Source organism: Apteryx mantelli, chromosome Z (assembly GCF_036417845.1).
Source record: "Apteryx mantelli isolate bAptMan1 chromosome Z, bAptMan1.hap1, whole genome shotgun sequence".
Classification (NCBI taxonomy): domain Eukaryota; kingdom Metazoa; phylum Chordata; class Aves; order Apterygiformes; family Apterygidae; genus Apteryx; species Apteryx mantelli.
The window spans coordinates 59237859-59264785 of NC_090020.1; the positions used below are offsets into that span (position 1 = coordinate 59237859).

The 26927-nt window shown below is 39.5% G+C and overlaps 2 protein-coding genes across 11 annotated transcripts in view; one reads left to right on the forward strand and one right to left on the reverse strand.

Moving 5' to 3' along the window:
* Positions 1–14500, reverse strand: part of ANKRA2 (ankyrin repeat family A member 2) — a 26724-nt gene extending 12224 nt beyond the window's left edge. For 3 of the 9 annotated variants that reach the window (XM_067315452.1, XM_067315451.1, XM_067315446.1), the window contains exons 1-8: positions 14443–14500; positions 13315–13712; positions 11107–11265; positions 10560–10625; positions 9166–9263; positions 8852–8977; positions 8374–8440; positions 8198–8278 (exon numbers count right to left, since the gene is read on the reverse strand). In XM_067315452.1, the coding sequence (XP_067171553.1) occupies positions 8198–8278; positions 8374–8440; positions 8852–8977; positions 9166–9263; positions 10560–10625; positions 11107–11265; positions 13315–13615 (898 nt within the window). In that variant the 5' untranslated portion in view covers positions 13616–13712; positions 14443–14500. The other 6 variants (XM_067315447.1, XM_067315454.1, XM_067315449.1 and 3 more) reach the window with 6 other exon arrangements.
* Positions 14501–14750: 250 nt separating this feature from the next.
* UTP15 (UTP15 small subunit processome component) lies at positions 14751–26727 on the forward strand. 2 transcript variants are annotated; one of them, XM_067315402.1, is made up of 12 exons: positions 14754–14891; positions 15381–15473; positions 15584–15768; positions 16891–17069; positions 17870–17995; positions 18628–18763; positions 19961–20045; positions 22378–22527; positions 22718–22819; positions 23034–23167; positions 24130–24188; positions 24693–26727. In XM_067315402.1, the coding sequence occupies exons 1-12, from the start codon at positions 14802–14804 to the stop codon at positions 24914–24916; spliced, it is 1563 nt and encodes a 520-aa protein (XP_067171503.1). In that variant the 5' UTR covers positions 14754–14801; the 3' UTR covers positions 24917–26727. The 2 variants fall into 2 exon arrangements, with proteins under 2 accessions (XP_067171504.1, XP_067171503.1); XM_067315403.1 differs by lacking the exon at positions 24130–24188 and having other exon boundaries at positions 14751–14891; positions 24693–24823.
* Positions 26728–26927: the final 200 nt, after the last annotated feature.

The following is a 26927-nucleotide window of genomic DNA, read 5'->3' on the forward strand; positions in this document are numbered from 1 at the left end:
CTATACAGTGCAGTCACATAGCTATAATCCACCTTGTTGCTGTGCCTAGTTTACATCTCCCTTTCTGCCGGGCTCTGCAACCTTCCCCTGATCCACTAATTCTTGCTTGCATGGTTGGCTTAATCAGTGTTCATCTGCTGAAGACTGACTGACATGCCCTGCAGTCCTGTATGTGTAAAGAATTGCTAGCTTAATTTGGTAACAAATCAACCTCAACAGAAAGATCTATTCAGACGTCATTCCTAGGAATAAACCCTAACAATATCTTTGATCTTTAAAGTTCCAAGCGACTGAATTCCTAATTCAGCTGGTTATATGTTCATTGCCAGAGAGAGCAGTGTACTTCCTGAAAGCATATGTGCCGCGCAGCAGGAGCTGTGCATAGCGGAACTGCTATAACAATACTAATGATGATCAGTCTAGTGATGGGCCATGTCTGCACTCCAGTGATTTATACCATTGTTGTAAAGAAAAGAAAAGAAAGTGGTCCACAATGGTCAGGAAAAACTGTGTTGGAATGCCCTTAACAGTCAGCTTCCAAGTGAAAAATTCACAATGGATTTAGTCTATCACAGTAAATATGAGTGGTCTCCCCCCCCCCCCCAATCCCTTATCCTTTAGTGTTGTGAGAATATGGAGTTGCATCTGGTTCATGCTAGGGATCATGCAGAGAGTGAATGCGAACTGCTTAGGCAGAACAAGTTACCTAGAACTAGCCTAACCTTTTTTGGTTGCTCTACTTCTGATATTTTTGTTCCAAGAAATCACAAAACAACACTTAGGAAAATAAAAAGTATTTCTGGCTCTAGTTTATAGCTGTCTCTTAAGGCTCTGAGTTAAGTAGCCTCATTAGAACATGAAAGAATGTGCTTCAAAATTACTTAAAGGTTAATGGAAGAAGGTAAGACTAAGGCACTATAAAATAGACATCTTTGGAAATACAAAGCTAGTGCTTACTATGAGTAGAAGTTTGTCTATGTTGTTTCTCAGCTAAGTACAAATAAGATTGAATGGCTGACTTCCATCTCTTTGGAGATGAGTAACAGAGTATTTCCTTCTACATGGATACCACCTGGAGACCAACTGCTGAGTTCTCTCTGAAAAATGAATGCTGGGGGGTAATCCTTGCACCATGGCTGCAGGACTAGAGTTTGCTCCTGGTGCCACAGTGAGGAGCTGTGATCACCTATCGTGGACCTTTGAAAATGTGGAGAGCAGAAACCCTGTTCTGTGTTCTGCCCTACATTCCCTGGCTCCCTGCTGTGGGCACCTGGTCCCTACTTGGCATGGAGCAGCTGTGTCAGGTGCAGTTATGCTTTTAAACCAAGGGAAAAGCCACAGGAGGCTGGAGGGAGATGAGGCTGTATTCTGGGAAGGTCTAGCAGGAGGTTGCTGCTTTCTGTAACTATCTCAGAAATTCAAGTGGTAATTCAAAGTACAAGACAGATGAACAAAGAAGGCAACAGAGTGGAACAAGTAACAGGTCCCAGAGAAAACCAGAACAGACAGGGAAGAGCATTACAAAGAGCTCATCCAACTTTACGTGCAAATACTAATGCTAACACTGTCCATGATTAATTCTTTTCAATTTACTGAATCCTGTCTGGATGGAAAGGTATAGATTTAAATTTGTTCTCTTTAAGAATCTCTTTAAAGATGGCATGTTAACTTCTTTTAATAAAATATTAAAAATCTATTTATGGCTGTTCTATTTTTGTTGGTTCAATCTCTATCTCAGTCATTGCTTAAATGTGAGAAAGCAGGAATTTGAGCAATTAAAGGGGATATGCAATGTTTCGTTTTCTCCTTGGTTGAATTAGTTCCCATCTGTATTATTGCCCTCTATGAATAGAGCTGCTTTCTTCTTCAGTTTTCACTCACCTCCCTGCCAACAGATAAGAGGCTATCTTACACTGTAAGGCTTCCAAGCTATCGCAGCCACTAGTAGCTATAAATGAATGTTAATTCTGATAAACACCCTACCCACTGCACTGCAGATGACAGTTCACTTGTTGTGTACTCTTTCTGCCAAACAGACTAGAATATGCTGCAACATCAAACATGAATGAATGAGACAAAGACTTTGTGCAACTCTAAAGCATTTGGCTGTTATTACTACATCAAACTGTGCTAGGCAATCTGCTTTGTGAGGCAGAGTTCATGATATCTATGATTACATGCTGCACACTGAAATTTGGCAAAAATAATTTAGTTAATCAGAAACAGCAACTTATATTAAACAACACTCTGGGATACAGAATGCTGTCACTCGAAATGTAAAATATTTTATTAACAATCCTATAAGAAATTACATTGGCAAGGGACTTTGTCAAAATGCTCAGGGAGAATCAACTTGGAGTTAGATTTAGGGCTGACAATTTTCAAATTCCTCCAGTCCTGTGGCATGCTATGGTGAGAAAATACTGTGCTGCATTCAGACCCACAGGCATGGCTCAAAGGTAACTCTTAGCATCTTCTCTCCACCAGCCGAGGGGGTAGGCTATGGAAATAATTCACTCAAACAAAATGCGTAAGCTGACATTTCAAAACATGTATCAACCCTGGATCAGGGGCTTTTAGGTTTTATCACTATAAACAAAGAAAACCGACAAGGGGTTGGGGCTCCTCACTCCTACAACTATTATACTGAGAAATATTTACACCAAGAGAAATCAAAATTAATCATTGTGCCTTAAAAAAACACAAAAGTATGTGGAGTGGGGCTGTGCTGTTGATACTGCATAATCAGCAGTTGTCTGTGCTGTCTTTATGCTGATTTTTCCAGTGAAAGTAAAACTTTCTCTTCACAGAGTTTCTCCTTGCAGTTTGCTAGCTCTGACCAAGTTTCCCTCAGGGTACCTGAATTACAGCTTATGAAATACTGCTGGCTGTTCCCTCTAGGGCCATCGCAGGGGCCACTGACAACCTCAATTCCATGTGCATTGCTTTAGCAGCATAAGGTAATGGTACAGAAAGGGCTCTCGCTGCAGAAAACAGCTTCTGAAAGATGACTGTCTTCACTTCTGTATTCATTTTTGTGGGATGCACAGTGATTCTTATAATAGCTTGAAATTCTAAAGCAAAAAAGATGGAAGGAATTTTACATTTTACTATCTTATTCCATATCCCTCAATTTTTTCATATAATTGGAAAATCCATTTTCTCAGATGTATTTCCATGTAATAGATACTGGTTAGTTTCTTTCACATATATTTAAGTCAGTGCTGAGTGAAGTTTAAAACAAAATGCAGAGCAGATACTGGAGGCTTTTCATTAAAAAAGTTTTCCTATAATACAAATATTACAGAAAGAGGAAATTTTGCTTCTTATGCATTATTATATAGCATGTTTTTACAGATGTGTTAGAAATTAACCAGGAATGGCACAGGTTATTAAGTTTTAGGAAGAGTTTGCATTTTCTATTTTCAAAAAACATGAAAGTACTTAAAAGGGTTACAGTTCAAAACTTTTTTTTTTACAAAGGCCATTACATCTAACTATTTCCAATATGCAAGCTTACAGTAATTGCCACATTGCATTATTTTATCTTCAAATACATTTTTACATTTACATTTTTCTGGATACTGATTTAATTATAAAACATAATTTCCCTCTCTGCTTCCAAGACACATCACATTTACTGTTTCTTTCATTTGACAAATCAAACCTAAAACCATGTTAAAAAATGGATGTAAGCCCTATATTAGAAGCAAAGAAAGTAGTTAAACACTGGGAGACAGATAATACTACTCAGTTAAATGTACCAAGGATTTCACCAGTGCCTGCAAAATCAGTTACATTTCCTTATTTCAAAGTGCCTCCCTTAAGGTTCATTCCATATAAGATATCAGCTTCCTGAAAGAAAAGGATTTCTTGACTGGTTTTCACAGCAACCACATTTCAGAGGTTAATTCTGCCCTGATTTACACTTTTTATACACCACAGAAGTTTCAGTACAAAGTCAGAGAGAAATTTGGCCATGAATTCAGGCTTAATTCATAGAGTTTGTTTTTTTTTTAATTCCCCCTACATTTTCCCCTGCTGTATATTCAGTCACTTTGAAATAACAAAGCTAGCATTCTGAATTCATTATTTCTATGGCTCTGGCCCAAAGAACTCAGCTGAGTTAGCCCTGGCCTTCCCCATACCCTTCTCTAGGATCCCAGTGCATGTACTTTACACAGTATTGATTTGCTTTGTGTTTGGAACAATTTTCAGATAGAAAAATTGAACATAGTGGAGATGCAGTACTAGTAATACAGCTAGTAACTTCCTAGCTCCTTTGTCCTGTACATGTGCATTCCACTTGTGTCACTTCACTTCAGCTCTAGGGGAAGAGCAAGCTGAATAGGAGACCAGGCTCACTCCCCATGGATTGGGGAAGAAAGGCGGGGATATGGGGTGTATGTATGTGAACACGTCGGACCTCTAGTGGACACAACGGCTAAACGCCTATGTACATGCACGTGAACAGCACATGGGGGATCCATATGTAATGTCAGGGAAAAAGTTCTGAAAGGTCTGTTTCAAAAGCTCGTCTATTATTTGTGCAAAAATATCACATGTCCCATCACTCAATGTAGTTGTGATGAAGCACAGGTGTCCACTAGGATATCTATTAACATTCCCTGATTTTTCACCTAATTTCAAAATCATGTAATAGCTGCTCAAACTTACAGCAGTTACAATGGGACATCCAAAGGACCACATTTCAGCCGAGAAAGGCTGAAATTTGTACCTAAAAGGACACTCTCACACAGTTGTTCTAGAACTAGAACGGGAAGGCAGAGGGATGCAGAAAGAAATTTGATAGGAATTAAATCACCATCATCCAAGTCCTCCAATTTATTATCAACTTTTTAAAAATCAAAGACAAAAGCTGGCACAGTAATTTTAACAGAGGACCTCAAAAACAAATTATACATGCTGCACATTTTGGTACTATTAATAGTAAAGACATCTACCTTCTATGGTGATATACTTCAATATCTAAACAAATTTCTTCCTGTGAATATATTATCAATGATGTGAAGAAGCAGGACAGTTGGCACAATGCCACCTATTGCACTCTGTGTGAACATTTAGACAGTCAAAACTGCTTTTATTCACAAAGTTTTCATGCATCACAACAACTGACATTTTAGTAAAAGGATGACATCACATATTTCTATAAATAGCAATGAAAGAAGAGGAAGCACATGTTAAACCAGTTAAATATTTGAACTGAGGTAAAGTTACTGGGGTAGGTGCCCTGGATGCAGAGAAGGCAGAGTTACTGAATGCCTTCTTTGCTTCAGTCTTTACTGCTCAGGCCAGCCCTCAGGAACCCCAGACCCTGGAGGCAAGAGAGAAAGTCTGGAGAAAGGAAGACTTTCCCTTGGTGGAGGAAGATCGGGTTAGAGATCATTTAAGCAAACTTGACACCCACAAATCCATGGGCCCTGATGGGATGCACCCACGAGTGCTGAGGGAGCTGGCAGATGTTATTGCTAAGCCACTCTCCATCATCTTTGAAAGGTCATGGAGAACAGGAGAGGTGCCTGAAGACTGGAAGAAAGCCAATGTCACCCCAGTCTTCAAAAAGGGCAAGAAGGAGGACCCAGGGAACTACAGGCCAATCAGCCTTCACCTCCATCCCTGGAAAGGTGATGGAGCAGCTCATCCTGGAGGCTATCTCCAAGCACGTGGAGGACAAGAAGGTGATCAGGAGTAGTCAGCATGGCTTCACCAAGGGGAAACCATGCTTAACCAATCTGATAGCCTTCTATGATGGAATGACTGCCTGGATAGGTGAGGGGAGAGCAGTGGATGTTGTCTACCTTGACTTCAGCAAGGCTTTTGACACTGTCTCCCATAACATCCTCATAGACAAGCTCAGGAAATGTGGGTTAGATGAGTGGCCAGTGAGGTGGATTGAGAACTGGCTGAATGGCAGAGCTCAGAGGGCTGTAATCAGTAGTGCAGAGTCTAGTTGGCGGCCTGTAGCCAGCGGTGTCCCCCAGGGGTCAGTACTGGGTCCAGTCTTGTTCAACTTCTTCATCAGTGGCCTGGATGAAGGGACAGAGCGCACCCTCAGCAAGTTTGCTGACGATACAAAACTGGGAGGAGTGGCGGATACACCAGAGGGTTGTGCTGTCATTCAGAGAGACCTGGACAGGCTGGAGAAGTGGGCAGAGAGGAACCTCATGAAGTTCAACAAAGGCAAGTGCAGGGTCCTGCACCTGGGGAGGAATAACCCCCAGCACCAGTACAGGTTGGGGGTTGACCTGCTGGAAAGCAGCTCTGCCGAGAAGGACCTGGGAGTGCTGGTGGACACCAAGTTAAGCATGAGGCAGCAATGTGCCCTTGTGGCCAAGAAGGCCAATGGTATCCTGGGCTGCATCAGGAAGAGTGTTGCCAGCAGGTCAAGGGAGGTGATTCTCCCCCTCTACTCAGCCCTGCTGAGGCCACATCTGGAGTACTGCGTCCAGTTCTGGGTTCCCCAGTACAAGAGGGATGCGGCACTACTGGAGCAAGTCCAGCCAAGGGCTACAAAGATGGTTAGGGGACTGGAGCATCTCTCTTATGAGGAAAGGCTGAGAGAGCTGGGCCTGTTTAGCTTGGAGAAGAGAAGGCTGAGAGGAGATCTTATCAACGTGTACAAGTATCTGAAGGAAGGGTGTCAAGAGGATGGGACCAGACTCTTTTCAGTGGTGCCCAGCGACAGAACACAAGGCAACCGGCACAAACTGAAACACAGACAGTTCCATCTGAACATGAGGAAAAACTTCTTCACTGTGAGGGTGACAGAGCACTGGAAGAGGTTGCCCAGAGAGGTTGTGGAGTCTCCTTCTCTGGAGATATTCAAAACCTGCCTGGACGCGATCCTGTGTAATGTGCTCTAGGTGACCCTGCTTGAGCAGGGGGGTTGGACTAGATGATCTCCAGAGGTCCCTTCCAACCTCAACCATTCTGTGATTCTGTGATTCTGTGTAAACAACCCCTATCACTGATTACAGGGCTAAAAAGCAGTCCACATCTCCAAGCCAAGAGCTGAAACCCACAGAAGAGCCAGACGTTATTCCTTGATATTTTGAAGTAGCCTTAATAAATGAGACTCAATAACCTGTTGAACTAAAGCAGAGAAGCAATCTGGTTAATCAGTGTTTAATGTAATTTCAAGTCTTTAGGGCGATACCATTTTTCTGGCAGATGCTGGCTTGCCCTGTGCAAACATTTAATATAAACAGACAGGAATAAATTCACTCTGAGTTTGCTGCATCCCTTCAGAAAAAAAGTCTCCTATAATGCCAAAAGAATATACCCATGAAGGGAGATAGTTCTTGGAGGTGATGACCTGTTCTCTGATTTGAATAGGCAGATAGCAAACAGAAAGCGAATTTTTAAGCTTATAAATGGAAAGTAGGCAAAAATGCTTGTTAGAAACTGCTACTGTTGAACATTTTGAGATCGAACTCTTGAAGGAGTCCTGTAGTCAGATATCTATGAAGTTACTGACTACTCCAAAAGCACAGGGCTTTGCTTGGAGAAGCTACATGTGCAATGTCAGGCTTATGTTTGGATTCAGTTCGTTTCTGGAACTACAGAGATTTCACAGCTTTCAAAAAGAAGGCAGTGTCACAGAAAAAAAACAAACAATGTAAAGACCCTTCTTTGCTTCTCTCTTTTCTATGGGGAAGAACCAAGTAAGGTAGCCTAATTCACTGATCCTTGCACTATCATTGTCTGCCTCCAAGATAAACCCTCCTCTGCTAGAGTTAGTCTGACAGGGGAATAAGGTTTTGCAAATTAATTCACATCATGGCAATCAAACAGAACACTGGAGTGAGGGGTGAATGTCCAGGGGGGCTGCAGGCCTCTATAATCATTGTCTGGTGCAACACACACTCTTTGCACAGAGTAGCGGAGCAGTTCAGCTCCTCTTGTCCAGATCACGGCTGCATCAGCTCTACTCACTGCTACCTGTGCCCAAATATATGGATCCAGATAGGTGACATCTTCTTACAAGGCACCTTGGTTTCTGAACCAGGGAGAAAAATCACCTTATTCATTTAGCCCTAATACATTTAGGGGTATAAAGACTTTTAGGAGAGGAATCTTCTTACATTTGCAAAAACTCTACCAGCTCATTACAGCAGCTACATAAACAAGGAGCAGTAAAGATAAAAATCAAAGAATTTACATTTGTAATACTTACCACTCCGATAGCCCAAGGCTACAGCCAAATCCATGGAATTATAGCCAGCATCTGTTTCAATAGTTGGATCAGCACCACTTTCTATTTAAAATAGGAGAAGAATCAAACTCAGATTTCTGACAACAAGAACTGGTAGTACCTCATTACTGATGGTTCAGTTTGGATAGTTTGCTTACCAAGAAGAATTTTTACACATTTCACATGGTTCCCATGCACCGCATAGAGTAGGGGTGTGCCTCCATTCTGCAAAAGCAGGAAAAAGCCTTAGGCACTTAATGGTTGAGCAGTCTGCAACTGTAATTCCTTGACATACCAGTACTTCTGTGCATCAATAAGAGAATTCATAGGCTTTATATAAAAATCAGGTTCTCAGTTTTGGTTCTTCATGTCTTCCATCTTTTTTGGTCAATTGTTTAGGCTGTAAGCTCACTCTTCTACAAGGATATCAATCTCATTGCTTTTTTTCAACGAAAAGTCAGAACCAACAGGACTGACTTCTCTTATTTTGTTGAAGAGCATCCTACATAAGTTTTGAAAGCCTTAGATATTTCAGAAGAGGTAGAACAATTTTCAAACCCAAGCCAGTGCTGTGCCTTGTTTCAAATTTCTGACCAAAGCACACTGTGATTTTGTAAATTCCAGCCAGAGACTCACCCAGTCATACTCATTGACATCAACTCCACAGTCGAGCAGCATTTTGACAATATCTGTGTATCCTTTACTGCAAGCCAGTGAGAGGGCACTTTCTCGCCCTTTCCCCAAAATCTGAGGATCTGCACCCTGAAATAATAATAATTAAAAAAAGAAAAAAGAAAAACACAAATCAATATTTTTTTTTGAAGTGAGGTTTCACAGGGAACTTAGCATTAACACTTTTAAATATATAGCAGCATTGACAAGCCTAGAAATGCAAAATGAGCTAAAAAGTCAATCAATAAATTTAAAATGAATTGTATTATTTTCCTTACATTCTGGAGGAGAAATTCCACTACTGCTATCTGCCCATGAGCAGCAGCCCACATCAGAGGGGTAAATCCTTCTTCATCCTTATGATTGATTACATTTTCTGTTTATAGAAGAAAATACAATTCAATAATCCTCTTTAGTGATGCATTGTATGAGCTGGAATAAATGTACTGACATATCCATTGTGAATGGACATGACTGTGCCCTAACAGTCATTCTCATGTGAACTTACAAAAAAAATTTTAATCCCAGTGGTGATGCAAATATCCTCATACAAGCAAAAAACAAAAATCCAACAAGCCAAATTAAAATGTAGAAGTCTGATTTTTTTTTCTTAGTTCTATGAATCAAGCTCTTTTTTTACTCAGAAATGTGGCAGATTGTCTGTAATCTGGGCTATGCCTTTGGAGAGAAGGGTTGCCTCAAAAATAAGGAAATACATTCTGTATTATACTGCAGAAAGTACTTTTTCAATACAGTGAGAGACACACAATCTTTTAAAGAATTAACTTGCAAAGCAATATAGATAGCATAACCCTATCTCCTTGAAAGTTTAGGTAATCACATAGGGTGTTTTGTGGAAACGGTTAAGATCTATTTCTAGAAGAGCTGGAAGAAAAAAGAAAAAACAAATGACTGACTGAAAAGTTGAGTTGAATTAATCTTTTATATCTAAACATTTAAAAAAACCCGCATGCCTTCTTATACACTATTATAAGCATTTTAACCATTACTGACATTTCAGAATCAATTTGCTTTTTATATATATGAATAATTAACAAGCTATATATACTCAGCTACTCATTATCTGCTTTCCATAAACATTTCAACAAATACTTACTGAAAGCAAGGCTGATTACTAATAGTACAATCAGAATATACTATCACTCTGTTCAATATATTATATAGAGTTGACACAGAATGAGTAGAACTGCTACACTGCAGATGTGATCCATGGCTTGAATTACCAACATATAGCTCTATATAGTAACTGATTAAATACAACTGGAAAGCTACTGTTAATAGGAATGTGTTTTAAATTATAAACTAAACTAATAATAATAATTAAAAAAAGGTGCAACTCTCCTGATAGAACTAACAGATTCTCCTCTCTCATTTCCATGGATTACCTATATACCTGGGGAGCAGAGGGAAGAAGGAATTGACCCACAACGCCCACTAACGATAATGTTTCATTTAAACACAAACCATAGCAGCGAGAGACACACATAAAACAACAATCCACATTTGCAAAGAACAGATACCCCAAATATCCTTCAATTTGTAGCACATCTGGAGATTTTTTTATGCAGCTTTGGGGATAAGTTCAAGCATAACAGGGTATAAATTCCTCAAAGGAAAAAAAAAGAAGGTATTTAACCTCCCTTACTCTTACCTTGTTCAATACGTGTGGCCAGGTACAGCATTTCTCCCTGAGCAGCTAGCTGGTGAACTGATAAAGCTGTAAAAAGGGAAGCAAAAGGATGCAGTATGCACACAAATTTTCATTTCGCTCTATTTGGAGTTGGGCATAACATGTCCATTGGCTTGCGCAGTACAGAACTTGGATTTGAAGCATACATAGATTTCACCTTATTTCACCTTATTTTAAGATAGTAACTGGAATTACTACCTTAAGAATTAAAAAGTTTCTGTATCAAGCACATAAAATTAGAGCTTAAGAAGAATCAGAAAAATATTTCTGGTTTTCAAATCAAGAATTGGATCCTCTCTGGAAAGCATGCTTCAGTCATGAATTCAGTAGAGCAGGTGGATTACCATTTTATGGTTGGGATCATGTGAAATGAGACAAGATTATCTCAATGTTTTCTTCCTACATTACAGTTCATTAAAAGACCAGAGAAAAATGGAAAAAATCTGGCAAGTAGCTAGCTTACAGTTCACAAAAATAATTAACAACAGTAAGGCAGAAGGATACTTACAATTTACAAGCAGAGGCGTTGTAGAGACTTCATTTCCCCTATGTTTGTTAGTTAGGGTAGTTGACTGTTTTATTGGAGAGAAATGCTTAGTAGTTGATGGAGTGTAAACATGTCTTACTTGGATACCAGGGGAAGGAGAAGGATGGATGTTGCATTCAGCTATGTTGAATAGAGAAAATAAACATGATTTTAGTGCTAGTAAGAGCCTTAAAAGAAATCCACAGATTCCAAGTCGAACTAGAAAGCACCAGTGTGACAAGATCTTTAAAACCTGCATTAAGTAAGCTTTGTGACATGCGCTTTTTCCACTGTGGTAGTATGCAACTGAAGAAAGCACTGCATTCACTTCTGGCATTAAACAGTACTGAAACCCCACATGTAAGTATAGTGTAGTATCACGCAGAAACACCTTGGTATCAAAATGAAGTAAGCCTTTGTCCAGATTCTCTGCTCATGGATTTATCAGGTAGGAGAGCACTACCTGACCTGTAATATCTTTATTAACACTCTCCAGTGCAATGAACATGATGCAGCCATGGTTACAGAACTGCTCAGCTCATCTTTTTGCCTACTCTCTAACCGATACACAGCAAGGTTGGACCCAACCTTCACTAAATTTCTTCATCAGGACTTTTCCCACTCCTGTTTGACAAAATTGTAACTGCACTATGAATGTCTTATGAATATTTATTCAGTAGGAATACAGATCTTCCACACTAACTTGTAGAAAATGCAACAGCAAAACACCAATTAGAATTCAAGAAGTCACTCACTGTTGCTGTGTTTATTTGTACTAACTTTTTAGCTTTCTATCAGAATCTAACAGTATTTTATTACAGAATGTATGCATTGTCTTGGCTTCTAATTCACAGAAGAATAGCTTCTGATTCTGAGAAGTAGCTGAAAAGCCAATTTTTTTTTTTTAAAAGATGAATGATTAAATACTGGAAAGGCATAGTGAAGACTGAAACTCCATTACTGGCCAAACTGATTTGATACTAGTGTGCACTAGTAATTAATGATTTGAAGCTAATTAACATGCACACTGAATTCATGCTATAAAGAACTTCATGATTACAAACTCAAGTGCAAATCTGGGAAGAGAACTGATTAAAAGAACTATAGATGACCCTGGGTAACAGGATGAAAACAAAATTACATTTTGTTTACCAGTTAAATAGCTTCAGCTGAGGTTATCGAATTAAGAGACCTACCAGGGATTTTTGACCTGCGGTCCCTGAATCCACAGGACTACTTCTAAGGGGTTCACAAATGCTACTTAAGAAAAACAACCCTATTGCTGACAGGTCTAAATTTGCCGTTCAGGTCTGCAGCTCCACTAGAAAGCATTTAGGGCCTGCAAATCAAAAAACTTTGAAAATTACAATGGCTGAACTGCAGCCAAACAATACAAATTGCAGAAATCATCAAAATCTACAATAGGTCCGTGTTCGTGCATATTACGGCAAATTCAGCATCATGACAAGATACACTACTAACAGTCTGAAATAATAAAGCAAACACTGATAAACACAGTTGTTTAGAGGAAACAGACATAAGCCCTAATTCTGTTCTCTATAGATAAGCCCAGCCATGATAAAACCCCAATCAACTCTGATGAAGCTGCACAGCAGCAGGTGGAGATTAGCTGAAGGGAACAGCTTGCAGAATTGTAGCAATATTCACTTTCAAATAGTGTGAAACCAAATCAGTCAATCAATCACTACAGTGACTGCAGGCTTTGTGCAGCCATATTGATAAAACAAAGTCATCCGTATAAACTATGTTATTTTATCATCATACTAGTGAAAGGGTAAAACACGACCCACAAAGCTATTGAAGCTGACATGATCATATAATGCTTTCAGTGACGTTTTGAAAAAAAACATGTATATTCAACAGTGGGTAGCACGTGGTAAGACTGGAGAGTTAGCCAGCAAAAGCAAGCTTGTTTTCATAATCAGCCTCAGCTCTTAAGTACATTAAAGACTTTTTGTGCCATTGCTTTTCAATTAAAAATAACCTTGAGGGAAATTAGTTTACATTAATAACTCATTACTGACTGTATATAATAAAAAATCTAAGGGAACAAGTTATAGAAAATTATTACAGATTAGCACACACATGACAAACGGAGAGGTTTTTTAACATATCAGCTTAACAGGAGGGGACAGTCCACACACAACCATTTGTACCATGAAGTTCAACCTTTAAATAAGACAGATGCCACTTCAAGGTCAGAGTTAACTTGGTCTTGAATATTTTTACTGTCCTCTTCATTCAGAGATTTCACAAATCGCGAGCAGACATTCATATCAAATCTATTGGGCAAAATGAATTTCATTCCCATGGCGACACTCGGAGCTGGGCCTTCCTCTGTGCTAGAGTCAAGCTGATGTTCCACCTTAATGTCTGGCATGGGTGGAAGGCTGTAGCTTGTGGTGCATTCTTCCACAATTAACTGGGCTCCAACATCTAAATTTGTTGAAGACGCCATGGCTTCAATCATGTAAAAGTTCTACGTAAGATGTTTCTTCATGGCTTCTAGCCACCAGCAGTTCCAGTCAGCCAAGCTGTCTCCAATGTGATATGGATGTTAAAATAATCTGTAATTTAACAAAAGTATTCTTCAGTTTGGACATTATATAACAACAGTCTGGTAGAATAATGCACAAGGATACACCAAACCTCCTTTGATTATGCTTACGGCATTTTAGGTAGTCCAAAATTGAAATAAGTATGTTACTACTGACACAAGCCATCGGCCAAATTCTCTGTTTAATTTTTTATGTGGCTGTTCAGGCCAAACTCCCTAATGAAATGAACAGGAATTTAATGTAAGTGAAATTTCAGAATATTAGTCTGGTTGCAGCAAAACAAAACAAAAAATTTATGCCAAGCACTGAAACAAACTTTAAGAGGCAGATGATTTAATTGCCTAGGAAATATTGGCCTTAGAGCAAAAGTTAGAGTGACCGTACATCCCTTCATGACTGAATCCTCATAAACCAAGTGAAATAAAGGGTTCTACTGTACGAGTAGGAAGATGATAAATCCCTTTCAGGTGCCGGCGGGAAAACAGCCCGGACTCTCTGGGGTCTTTCGGCAGTACTTAGGGCGGTTCAAGCTCAGGGCAGGCTGCGCGGCAGCCCAACGGCGCAGGGCGAGCCGCGGCCGAGGGCCTGCGGGAGGGGCTGCTGGGAGGCCTGCCGGGAGGCCTGCCACGGACGCCTGCCACGGACGCCTGCCGCCCCAGAGCTCTGCTCCCCGCTCAAGCACGCGGCAGCCACGGCGGCGGCTCCCACAAACCAGGACAACACCGCGAACCCGCCTCACCTGGGCGCCGCGGCCGTTGAAGACAAGGAGCCGGCGGTAGGACGCCACTTCCGGTGCGCTGCGCGGGCGCGCCGGCTGCGATTGGGCAGCGACGGCGCGCGGGGATGACGCGAGTCTCGCGAGCTCACTGCCCTCCCGCGAGGCAGGCGCGGGCGGGCCATGGCGGCGGCGGCGCGCGGCGTGGCGCTCGCTCCCTGAGGCGGCGGCGGCGGCGGCACCCCCAGCGCCCGGCCCGGCCCGCCCCCCCCAGCGCCCGGCCCGCAGAGCCGCCCCCCGGGCGCGGCCCGCAGCCCGGCGCAGGGCTCGCGTGCGGCCGCGGCTCCCCGAGGAGGCGCCGCGCGGGCCGGCTGCGGGCCGCGATGGCCAGTTACAAGCCGGTGGTGGTTCCGGCGCAGCCCAGGCTCGGCGAGAAGGTCACGCAGGACACGCTGTACTGGCGGGGCTACAAGGTGCGCGGGGGCAGCCGGGGCGGGGGACGGCGCCGCTGCTCTGGCTCCCGCGTAACGGGCTGCCGTCCCGATGGTATCCTGCCGGCCTGTGTCAGAGCTTACTGAATGGCTCCCTAAAAACGAGGCTGACGTGTACCCCGCGTGGGCCCCAGTACTCTGAGCTGCTGTCCTGGAGTATTTTTTGTTGCTTTCGCTGGTGTAATCAAACTATTTTAAAACGTGCATGAATAAGCTTTTGCTGCTCAAATGAAACTCATAGTTAATAGATCCTATATAACGCCTGAATAGGAAATGTTAAAAATGCATCTACAACCTACGAAGTAGTAGAAGGCTGGCAGGAGAGAAACTTAACAGGACTGTGCTTAAAAAGTAAATCGGTCCCAAACAGGATTTTGAGTACTGTGTAGGAATAATAGTAGATCTAGTTTTACTGCTTTCTTTTTTGATAGTGTAGTTCTGTGTATTTGATAATTATTACAATTCTTCTAGACACCTGTTCAGATAAAGGAATTTGGTGCAATAAATAAGATTGACTTCTCCCCAGTGTCTCCCTATAACTACGCTGTCACAGCCTCCTCAAGGGTAAGTGTTTTTCTTTTGAGGTTTTTATGTTCTTAGGCTTTATAAATGGTCTTATTTTGTTTGTCAGCTGGTATTATATGAATAAACTTAATGTCATCTTGTTTTGCTAGATCCACGTTTATGGTCGTTACTCTCAGGAACCAATCAAAACATTTTCTCGCTTCAAAGATGCTGCCTACTGTGCCACATACAGGGATGATGGCAAACTGCTTGTGGCTGGCAGTGAGGAAGGTAGCATTCGACTCTTTGATATCAGTGGAAGAGCACCACTGAGACAGTTTGATGGTCATACTAAGTAAGACAGTGTTGTTTTGTTTCTTGCATGTATAAGCTTGCTTGTGCATTTACATATGTCTGCTTTGCATATTGCTGAAAATCTTAAAATAGTAATCTATGTTATATCGATTGTCTCGCATTCATCTTGTTTAAAAGCCTACTTTTCAATGTTAACATCAGAAATGGAGTGACAGTATATATTTTTTTAATTCCAAAAATGGCTCAAGTATGTGGAAGAATAGATACATCTTCTAATTCAGGCAGGTGTCCGTTACACAATATATTGTGTATGTATAGTCTTGTAACTACAATGTATTGATAAGCAAGTTCTGTTTGATGCTAGGAGAAACAGAGCTCTAAAAAGAGGTTAAAAACAGTGAAGAAATTTGCCAGGAAGAGCAAAAATCACTTAAAAAAGAAGGGGGGGGCAGGGGGATGGAAGAGAAGAAGTTTTTTTTGTTCCAGTGAGAAGAAGAAAAATGTTTGGAATAGGCTTATCAGTTTTACAGAGAGAACACAATAGTAATATTTAGATTGCATAGATTGCTGTGTTGTGGAAAACTATAGGAATTTTATCTATCTACAACAACAACAAAACCTCCTTAATAATGAGAGAGAACACAGGCAGAACTTGAGAGTGTGTTTCCACTATAGTTCTCTGGTTGCAGATAGGGTATTATCTTATGTCCTGACCACTAGGTTACCTGTAAATAAGTTTTTAGGGTATCTGTGTTTTCTGTCAAAGTTGGTCCTTCTTGGGATGTTACAATGATAATATAGATTTGAATAGTGATTTTAAAGGACAGAAAGAGTTCCCAAATCAGTCTCTAAATTTACTAATTATAAATTTAGAGTAAAGTAGAGTACTAATACACAGGCCTCAGTAAGAAATAAAAAATTTACGGCTTACAAAAAGGCATCCAGTAGCCCTGTAAAACCCTTAAAGCGGATCATGTTGGTGCTTAGATCAGCACCTGTCAGCATGACCTCTTTCTGGCTGAAAATACAAAAACTAAAGTATTTCTAACTTCTAAAGTAGAAGAAATACTTTCCTTTTAAAAAAAAATTCTGCGGTCAAACTAAGTGTTCTGGAAACAAGTATGTATTTTAACTTTTGGATATTGTGGATTCTGTTTCCTAGAGCTGTTCATGTAGTCGGCTTCCTATCCGATAAATACAGAATATTTTCTGGTGGTGATGATTATTCATCAAATTTGTGGGATATTCCAAGTGCTACAGAAATTGTGTCATACAGTGAACATATGGACTATGTGAGATGTGGTTGTGCAAGTAAACTGAATGCAGATGTCTTTATAACAGGTTTGTGTTTTGTTTTTTTAAATGCTTCTTTTGGATCAAACTGAAAAAAAATAAAGATGGTTTCTCTTTGATTCAGTAGGATCTCTTTGATTACATCTTAAACATGAAGGATCTGTCTTCCTGCTTTGTGCCTACTTTGTCATTTCCTTTTTGCTTGTTCTATTTTAAGTGGTTTGACTGGCGTAACACTGATACCTGTAGGGAAACTGTAAGCGAGCTCACTTTTAACGTGCACTTTCTTTGGGCTTTAGCCTGTTGAGGTTACTTGCCTTTGAAAGCTTAAGAAAGTCCTGTGAGTGCATCCTTTAGCTGGCATTGACTGAATGTTTTGTCAGGTTTTGGAAGAAGGGGACATGTTAAATTGTAGTTTGTGCACAAAAACTTGTGATCTCAAAACCGAATTGTGAGGTGCTGCAAGGAGTTACTTGAAACCAGTTGCTTTTGGATTTCCTAACAATTGCTGTGGATAGTCTGGTATTCCTTACTTTTAGATGCATAAGACCGAGGTTTCATCAGATTTTCTCACTTCTCTTATTGTATTTACACTTGAGAATGGAAGGAAAATAAAGTTAAGACTTAACATGTCAGCCCTTAAATATAATTTGATAGGCCTAGAATTAAAAGCTGCATGCTGTCTGAAGGCTGTAAATTAAGTCAGGTAAAACACTAGGTGTTTTAAGTGTATTGTTTAAAACTGTTTCCATTTGGCAGGAGCTCCTTTAGCTTGTAGCATGTGCCTGTTTTAGTTTTTGAAAAAGTTTCACTTTCATAATTTCACTTATTTATGGTGTTGATTACAGGTTCCTATGATCACACTGTGAAAGTATTTGATGCGCGAACAAAAAAAAGTGTCATGACAATAGAACATGGCCAGCCTGTGGAGAGCGTGCTTCTCTTCCCTTCTGGTGGACTTCTAGTATCTGCAGGTACCTGGATAAAATTAACTTTCTTTTCTGTTGGCCCTAATTTGAGAGACATTTCAGCTGCTTAATTCCTGGGTGATGTTTTTATTTGGCAATGAAATGGTAAGTGACTTAACAGGTGGATTTCTTAGAGGTCTTCATTGGGAATCTCTGTTGATCCAGAGGGCAAAGGTAGAGGTTTTTTGTCTCCGATTTGCTCATTCTTGTAGTCAATCAAAAAAAAAAAAAAAAAATTTTAATGACTAGATAAAGACTTTAATTGGCCCAGTGCTGAAGTGAAGGAATGAATGTATTTAAGAAATGTTTTGGGAAGACGGGACTGTCTTTCTCTTAATGATGATGCTTAGCAAGGCTTTTTAGTCTTCTCTTATCATTGCATCAGAAATCCTGTGACCCAGTGCGGAGTCAAAATTTTTTTGTAAGGAGGATATTGAGACATTGAGCTGTACTTGCAGAATGACCTGAAAAAGGGAGCAGGCTTGTAATCTGCCTTGTTCGTAACGGATGATGAGTAGGTACAGAAAGCTCAGTGTTACAAAGGAGGAGGCAGCGTGTACTCTCACTCTGAAAACCTCTTCAGAGAAGCAGAATTGTGTATGCATCAAAAACTGTTCTTTGTGCTTTTTTTCTCATAGGAGGTCGATATGTCAAAGTTTGGGATGTACTAAAAGGTGGACAATTACTAGTTTCACTTAAAAATCACCATAAAACCGTTACTTGTTTATGTCTGAATAGCTCTGGACAAAGGTTACTGTCAGGATCCCTGGACAGGTTAGTATATTTTATGACTTTGTGGTTTAAATTCCTTAGGATTTCTTTTGTTCCCTTTGAAGGTAAAACATCAGGATGAAGCTGTGCAGATGTTTTGAGCTGAGACGTTTTTAACTGTTAGGGATGTAATTTATCTGGAAGCATATCTTGGGCCAGGGTGCATGTTGCAATATACACTTGCCTTTCCCTCTTATTAGCTTGAATATCAGTGTGGATTGCATGTGCCTGTTGGGAATGGATGTGTGGCACTTCTTAGTCAGCATTTGTTTTCCTGAATCTATAAACAGACCTTTGCAGTCTCAGTAAAGTAACTGTTCTTACTTTAATGCAGTCACTGTTAGCTAAAACTGGTATTAGTATTCACCGTTTTTATATATCTGTGCAGTTGCTTCCTGTCACCCAAACTGACTCTGTTGGTGGAAGGGATGCATCCAAGGTGCACAAGTCAAAAATGGCCTCATTACAGGATGTTCCTCTGCTCCTACCCCCACCCCCTTTTGCTGACTACAGTTATTCAGCTTGTTGTCTCTGAGACATAAGAAATAGTCTGAAATGACAATGGTTTGTTCTCTTCCTTCCTTCCTCTGGTACTTCCTAGGCTTACTCAAGCATTATGTTTAGAAAGCATAAGCTGAAGATCACTAACTCTGTACCTATTTGTCATTCAATGCTTGTAATGCTAATAAGTTCGTGCTTTTTATAAAGTACTGTTTTATTTTTCTGATTGTTAAATACTTATTTCCTGCCTTCAGCCAAATCTTTAAACAGCAGCAGGAGGCAAGAATATCCATGTGTTTTCTTCCAGAAATTGTAGATAGATCTCCCATTTAAAATTAAAAAAAAATTGAAGAAACGGTGCCTTAGTGTTTCCTAATAAGTGTTGCTAAATTCAGATTGTCGCTACATCCTTCTCCTTTTTTTTTTTTTTTTTTTTTTCCTATTTATCCTTCCCATGTTGTCCATCTTTTGGGAGTAAGGGTAATCCTTTCTTGCCTTTTATGTGTCTTTTATTAGAAACTTTCTGTTATTACAGGAGCAATAATGAGGAATAAGTTCAGTCGTAGTCTGAAGAAAGCGTTGTTTAAAAACTTGGTTTCCTTAAACTGATCTAACAGAGCTTTAGAAGGATGAAATTCTTTCAAATTGTCTACAATAGGGTATTAATAAAAAAGTTTTAATCATTACTTTTCTGTGTAGGCATGTGAAGATTTACAGTACAACTTCCTACAAAGTAGTCCACAGTTTTAACTATGCAACATCAATCCTCAGTCTTGCATTGTCGGTAAGTACATTAGAAACCTTCCAAGGCAAGACAATTACCGATAACTTTTAAGTAACTTAAGTAATTCTTTTTTGCTTTTATTGCTTCAGAAGCAATTAGATCATTAGATGCTTCAGAAGAGTGCTCTGTATGCAAAATAGGATCACTGAATATATTCCTCCTTAGTAAGCATTGCACTAAGAAGTTTTAAACATTATAAATAAGGTACCAGTTATTACCTTGTTAGATCAGTACAAAATTGTGCGTGTGTCAAGGACAGTATTTATCATGGGGAAGGTAGGTAGTTGACAAGGGAATAGCCATGTCTTTTGACTTTAAGAAGATTGTACTAATCTTTTGCTTTTCAGGAACCCTCTGAGTCTCCTTTTACGGCAGTGATAAAGGGACGAAGTAATTCATTTGTTGACTGAAAAATCTGGAATGGGATGAACCTTTCTTAGAAGTCATTAGTGTCAGGTTAGTCTGAGGAAGAAAAGAGGGCGTAGGGTATCAGCAGAATCAAACTTGTCTGCCGAACAGGTGTCTCTGTCTCAGAAACAGAAAACAAAGATACTCATTTCTCCAAGCCTTTTGAATTCCAATGGATAAATGACCTGCTGGGAGGAAAGTTGGAGGCCAGCACCACTTTTTGTAAACAGTGCTGTTGTGGTGTAGTTGCCCTCCTATCTAGCCTCTGAGGGATATATGAAATGCAGTGCCAGGGATATCAGCCCTCTTACATTACTATTGTCCCTGCCCTTAATGGAACCAGGGAGAAAGCAGGGGTTCTTCCTTTCCGATTTTGTTATCGTGTTCTTCCCTGCCCTTCTGTTTTAGTGAGTGCAGGAGGGCTAGAGCTATCATGAGCTTTGAATGACTTTGCTCGTGGTGAAGAATGTAGGTGGGGCATGTTTTTCACACAACCAAAAAAAAAAAAAACCCTTAAGCTTCTGTAGCAACTGCAAAACATCGTGCAAATCCTGTAGTTTGGCATCTCTGTAGGTATCTTTCAAATGTAATCTTTTGTTTTATATTAAGTACCTTGAGTTTTAAATGGTCATATGAGGACGTAAGAATAGCTATGCTGGGTCAGGCCAAAGGTCATTCCAGCCCCAGACCCCTGCTTTGAACTGTAGCCATAAGCAGATGCATATGGAAAAATAAAAACAGGGAAAGCATATGTGATATGTCTGCTGATACTCTCCCAAACTCCCAACTATTTTAAGGTGAGAAACTTGCTGATCTGGATATAGTTTGTGGATTTCTCTTACATGAAACTGTTCAGTCCCACCTTGAGCTTGTGCAAACTTTCAACATTCACAAGACTTCTTTAACAAGGAGTTCCACAGGTCTGCTACCTGTTATGTGAAGAATTACACCCTTTTATTCCATTTCAACCTTCATCAACTTCATCTGATGCTCTTGAAAGAGACAGTGAACAGCTGATCTCCATCTACCATCTCCATCCATGCATGTCATGATTCTGTAGGCTTCTTTCACATTCCTCCTCAGATGTCTCTTTCCATGCTGAAGAGTTCTGCCTCCCTTAGTTCTACCTCAAATCAAGCCAATCTTGTATTCTTTTTTTTTTTTTTTTGATTCTTCTATTCTGAGTCTGCTACTGTCTTTCAGAACAGTATCCTCCTAGGATTTAAGAAGTAGCCAAACTATTGATTTATTCAGTGACATAATGACCTCTGTTTTATTCTTCTGTAGTTATTCCTAATGCTTTAGTTGCTTTTTCTTAACAGCTGTTGAGCATTAAGCTGATGTTTTCATAGAATTATCTGCTAGTAGTAATAGGTCAGAAACCATTGTTTTATGTGTGAAGTTACTATTTTTTCCCTGTGCGTCACTTGTCATTATAACCTTTAGCATTAAATAAATATCACCTTGCTATACAGATAGAATCTATACCAGTGACTGATGTTTTGAACAATTTTTACTTTGTTCTCAAAACTGCTATGCAGTGATAGCTTTCTAATAGATGATGTTCATATTTGCTGTATAGCATGTAATTGCCAAAGGGAACTGAACACCATTTAAAAAACTGTCATAAATGATAGGCATTTGCAGCCTAAAACAGAATGATGATATTGCTTATTTGAACCTTAACATTAGAGGTTTACTAGATAGATCAGGTTGCTTAGGACCTCGTCTTTGAAGGTGGCTGTGCTTTGAGCAGGAAGCTAGACCATAGGAACTTGAGGTTCATTCCAACTTATTCTATGATCCTGTGATTAGAGCTTTATTATGAAGCAAAAAAAATTGAAAAAGCTGCATGGTATAGTACGTATGATCAAATAAAGATACTAGGTTACTAACTGTGATTTATTTATTTATTTCATTTTAGCCTGAAGATGAAACCATAGTTGTAGGCATGACCAATGGGGTGCTAAATGTTAAACATAGAAAACCCAAAGAAAGCAAAGAAAAGTCTCAAAAGAAGAGACAGCCAGCATATAGAACCTATGTAAAAGGAAGAAATTACATGCCAAAACAGGTATGGCAGGGTGAGAAAATGTGTAGCGAAGCTCTCCTCAAGATTGTTTTTTGTTGTTTTTTTTTTTTTGCTGTGTTGAAGAAAGGGAGGGAGGGAAGATACGAAGACACATAAGCTTCTTCATGATAATAAAATATTTAACCCATTGTGTATGTGTTTGCCTTACTCTGAACTTGTCTTTCAATTCTAGGAGGATTTCTATGTCAGTAAACCTGGAAAATGTGTTTTGAGGAAGTATGATAAGCTGCTGAAGAGCTTTCAATCGTCCAAGGCCCTTGATGCAGTACTGGAGGTAAGACTCTGTTGTGTCGTCTTATCAAAGTTGAGTTCTATCATCTGAAATGGATTTTTATTTATCTCAGACAAACTTTATTCTAGTGTAGAACTAGAAAGGAATCAAACCTATATGGGTTCCTCGTGCATTCTTATTTATTTATTTGCAAACTGGTATCAAATGTTTTGTGTTTGAAGATGGTGCTTGATACTAAACTCTTAAATATGTCCAGCCCCACATCAGGCTGTATACTCCTGAAGTTACAGTTGCAGTCATGCAGGAACTGAATCGCAGAGGGACACTAAGGAGTGCGCTTGCAGGCCGAGATGAGAAGCAAATTAGTCTCCTCCTTACATTTGTGACAAGGTATATATGTTTTTTTTCCTAAAAAATTTTCTGAGTAGTTACTTTGAGGCCTGTATTTCTTGTTAGTTTTTGCCATGTAGTCTCAAGAGATGGGTGGAACACTTGGTAGTCTTGAAATCTATATGCCTTTTGCTTTCTGATATCAGGGTCTAGGATTTCAGCCAGAGTACTGAAATTTACATGTTAGCACAAAACACATTTGCTGATGAGAACCACAAAGAAAGTATATCTTGCCGCTTTGCCTGATAGTCTACCTCTAGTACTGCTATTTTCTTTGTCTTGATGAAACTCATTTCTACATGTACATGATGCTTTTACTTGTCTTCCAAACCTCACTGCCTTCCCCACAGAGGGAGGGTAAATACCACATGTAAGTTTTAGACTCTCAGCTCAGACTCCTGCTTTGTGAGGCTTCTTTAAGAATCACAGAATCACAAAATGGTTGAGGTTGGAAGGGACCTCTGGAGATCATCTAGTCCAACCCCCCTGCTCAAGCAGGGTCACCTAGAGCACATTACACAGGATCGCGTCCAGGCAGGTTTTGAATATCTCCAGAGAAGGAGACTCCACAACCTCTCTGGGCAACCTCTTCCAGTGCTCTGTCACCCTCACATTGAAAAAGTATTTCCTCATGTTCAGATGGAACTGTCTGTGTTTCAGTTTGTGCCGGTTGCCTTGCGTCCTGTCGCTGGGCACCACTGAAGAGAGTCTGGCTCCTTCTCTTGACACCCTCCCTTCAGACACTTGTACACGTTGATAAGATCTCCTCTCAGCCTTCTCTTCTCCAAGCTAAACAGGCCCAGCTCTCTCAGTCTTTCCTCATAAGAGACATGTTCCAGTCCCCTAATCATCTTTGTCTTGTCTTTCTGTATGTGTGTGAGAAAACCACTTGCAACTAGTTAGTGGAAGGAGGAGGGCTGTTAGCAAAAACAGTAAAACTAGGATGTGTTCTAATTTTGCAGGCGTGTGATTGAGCCTAGATTTACTCCTGTACTGGTAACTGTTGCAGATATGATCACTGGTAAGTACAACATAAAGAAGATTCTCAAAGCCCTAAAGCTAAGCTTAGAAATAAGGTGTATAAAGTACTGTATTTTTTTAAGAAATCACACTTGTATGGGTTATTTTATAAGTATAAACTCAGTGGTGAAAGAATGATCCAGATAACTTTGATCACACTCAGTATCTGAGTCTGACTTGTGATGACTGCAGAAAGCTCTTCATCAGCACTAAACATCTCTGATACTTTGTATTTCTGTACTTATATAGTACAAGTGACTTCAGCTTCTCCACTGAGATGGTAAAAAGACTATTTGAGGTAGTAAAAATTTCTGCTTCTGTTAGTTTAACTTATTACTGTGAGAATATACCAATAATTAACAGTTTTTAGAACGCCATTAAAGTTGTCTTATTTGTCCACAGCATTTGACTATTGTTAGGCTCCTTAAATTTGTATCTTAACTAGCCACTATAATTTTCATGTCTTTATAGATGTGTGGACTATTAAATGACTGTTTCTTTGCAGACATTTATCAGCCTGTGGTTGGACAGTCAGTGCTTGTTGATAAACAGTTCTTGAGACTTCAGGAAGCCATAGGAAAAGAGATTGACTATCAAGAGGAATTACTAGAAGTTTTGGGAATGATGGATGCACTATTTGCTACTTTGACTAAGAAGAGGGCTGCTTACCTAGAAGAGAACAAAAGTAATGGTCTTACAAAGACTCTGGAACAAGATATGAATAACTGATAACCATCACAGGAAATTGTCACAAAAACTGTGTGGACTTGAAATATATGACCTGATCTCCTGGTAACTTTTTATAATAGCAGCTTTCAAAATACTCCCTCTCTGCAGAAGTTCTCTTGCAGAGTGTGTTTTTGAAGAGGCTGAATTATTGAAAACAGAGAAAAAAGGACTCTTTCAAGATTTTTCCATGTAATATTTTTTGAATAACTGAATTTTAAAGTTTTATTCCAAAGCTATTTAACTTTTAAAGTGTTTTGTTCATCTAATACTAAGTCATTATTTGATTTAGAGAAACAGTCAACAACTTCCACTTTTTATTCATCAGAAAATAATTGAGGTTTGTCTAATTTTAATGTGTCAACAGCCTTGTATAAGAATTGGTTAATATCCAGTCTCAGGTACTTGGACACAGGAATAAAACCGAGTTTAAGTTTGATATAACTTGACTGCATTGTGTTTTCTCTCTCTGCTTAGTCTCCACCTCAAACTTTCATGAATTCATAGGAAACAACACGATGACGTAAGAAAATGAGTGCACATGATTTTTTTTTTTAGTGCAATAGAAGAAATATGCTCATGTTTATTGAAAAACTTGCCAGTTTCTTTTTTTTTTTAAAGATGCATATACCTTGATATGAACTTAATTCTCAAGAAAATAGATAATTATTTAAGGGAAATGAAATGGGAAATAAATTCAAATTAAATTCACTTAGTGAATAAACAAACTCCACATCAGTGAGGAATATCAGTTAAGTAGAATTACTTTTTTGCATTTTTGTGAAGTCCTATAGCTTTTGTTGTACAGTAAATGTAATACAAGCCTGCCTTGTTATCAGTATGTATTTGAGTGCTGGGGTAATTGCGTACTTAACTTCAAGCAACACTGGAGTAAGATAGTATACTTTGGAAAGATGTGTTGGGTGGCCTTGGATATACCCATGTGGGAAGACAGTAAGGTAAAACTTTGTTCTTAACCTGTTCCTGTGTTTTGTGTTTTCCCTAGGGCTGAAATATGGTTGAGATAATATGATCTTCCTGCAACAGGAATTTGCTCATGTGTGACAGTGAAAGATGGTAGAAATAACCTGAACAATTCTTGCAAGTTCTGCATAAAATCTTAACCATCTTTGACTAAAAACTGTGGAGCAGTATCTGGTCAGCTCTTAAATTAATTTGTGAGCAATATACATTCCTGGCTACTGTTTTTTGCAGGTTGTATTTTGAAGTCTTAGGGGGATTGTAGATAATAGTAAGGAGTGTATTCATAAGTACTTACTTTCTGCAGTGCTCACTGTATTATTTTTAATGTATTTCTGTTAGTTTACTTGAACTTTCTGATGTTTTTTAGCAAATCAGTATGTTACTTTTAACTATGTAACTTAATCAGGCAAAGTCTCTTAGAAGACTTCAGAATGAAACTTCGGGGTGGATTGTGTTACCTTGCTCAATTCCCTGTATTCCATGACACTTCAGTACTTTTTGTAGTTGAAGGTGGATATTTATGTTGGCAGCCTGGTGTTCCACTGCCTGAGGACCATTCATCTTGACATCAAATATATGAATATCATTAGTAAAAATTCAGACTATCTTTAGATAGTCTCATAGTATATACCCATTGTAGTGCCTTGGAGTTTGATGTGTTGCTAGTACACCCACAGAAAGAAATTAGATTAAAATAGCAATTAGTTTATGGTCTTAGAGTAGCTTAACATGAATGGAAAACCTTGTAATAAATTATTCTGCAAACTGAGCTTGGCAAGCTTGAACTGGCAGCAGGTGTGATTTATCATCTGTACGAATGGAAATTTGATAAAGATGGAAAAACAAATGCTGCTTAAGACCTCTATTTCTGAGAAGACTACTAAAATTACATTTTGGAGACTCTTATCCACCTGACCCTACAGATTTGCTGGTACTTGAGTGGAAGAAGCCAGATGTATCATGAGTTCTACTGGATTCACTGTCTCCGTGTCGAATGCTAGCATTCGTTCAAGTGACACCTAGTCTGTTT